Below are 1,078 nucleotides of genomic sequence, written 5' to 3'. Positions count from 1 at the left end.
CCACCCCGCCCGTCCCTTCCATTCGTGACCGCGCCGCGCCTCGAGTGCCCCGCCCGCGTGAGCGAGACACGCCGCCGTGGTCCCCGCCGGAGGCGAGATCGACACGGTCTGGCGCCATTGAAAAGCAGCGTTCGAGCGAGGGAGATCTTTTCCGAGACCGAGATGTTTCCCCAGCCAGGTCATCAACATCCCCATGGACCACCGTCAATGATGGCATCATCGGGTCTGGCACCCGGGGGCCTGGCCAATGGGGACACGGTTCAACTCCGGCCAATTATCGACAGCACCCTGGCCACCATTCAGAGCCAGGCAGTGCGTCTCCTCCAGGCGGGCCGGCTCCAGAATGAGGCCCAGGCTGGCACATCGTCGCCGGTTGTCGGGACGCCAACTGCCGGGGTAGTCGAGTGCGTTGCCTGCCGGCGTTGCTCTTGTTTCTTTTCTTCTCCCTTTGGACGCCGGCTGACCAAGTGTGTGCTTGTATTGGTGTTTGCGTGTATGCATGGACACGCGTGCACATGGCTTTCCCTCTCTCTCTCTCTCTCTCTCCCTCTGCGTGGTCTGCATAGCCCGGCCAACGATGCGCGCATCACGGCCCTGCGGGCGGTGATGGCGCACCAACGGTTGAACATCGCCCGGCTGGCGGTGGCTGTCCGTTGGGCTGCCGGGCCTGACAACGGCCAGGCGGCCTCCCTGGTTGAGACCCAGCCAGCTCCCGAGGTTACTCGCGAGCCGGCCACTCTCACTGCGGAGGTCACCGACACCCACCCAGAGGGTGACACACTGCAGACTCCCATGGTGGAGGATGCCCCGCCGGATGTCGAGCCTCTGCGTTTGCCAACTGTGGTCGAGTGCCGTGTGCGTGTCTTTCCTCCTTCGTTTGCCACTTCTTCCTTTCTCCCCCTCCTGGCGACCTTGCCTTCTCCTGCCTGGCTGCTCTGTCCCCTCACTCGCCAAATTGTGACCCGCCCGTAGGAGCATGCATCGACCCTCTCGCACCATAGCACGGTGTTTGCCATGACAGCTGATCTACTTCACCAGGTAAACACCCGGTCTCAGCAGATGCGGTGCGTGTCGCCCC

The 1,078-nt window shown here is 63.6% G+C and overlaps 1 protein-coding gene across 1 annotated transcript in view; it reads left to right on the top strand.

Annotated features, from left to right (window-relative positions):
- H696_01124 (hypothetical protein) overlaps positions 1–1,078 on the top strand; it is a 9,843-nt gene continuing 8,765 nt past the window's right edge. Inside the window, exons 1-3 of the mRNA XM_009495004.1 lie at positions 1–404; positions 567–855; positions 973–1,064. Coding sequence (XP_009493279.1) covers positions 163–404; positions 567–855; positions 973–1,064 — 623 coding nt within the window. The 5' untranslated portion in view covers positions 1–162. The remainder of the gene's footprint in view (positions 405–566; positions 856–972; positions 1,065–1,078) is intronic.

This window comes from Fonticula alba (genome assembly GCF_000388065.1).
Source record: "Fonticula alba strain ATCC 38817 unplaced genomic scaffold supercont2.2, whole genome shotgun sequence".
In the NCBI taxonomy this organism is placed as follows: Eukaryota; order Rotosphaerida; family Fonticulaceae; genus Fonticula; species Fonticula alba.
The sequence above is the reverse complement of the archived record's forward strand: the minus strand, read 5'-3'. Positions and strand labels throughout refer to the sequence as shown.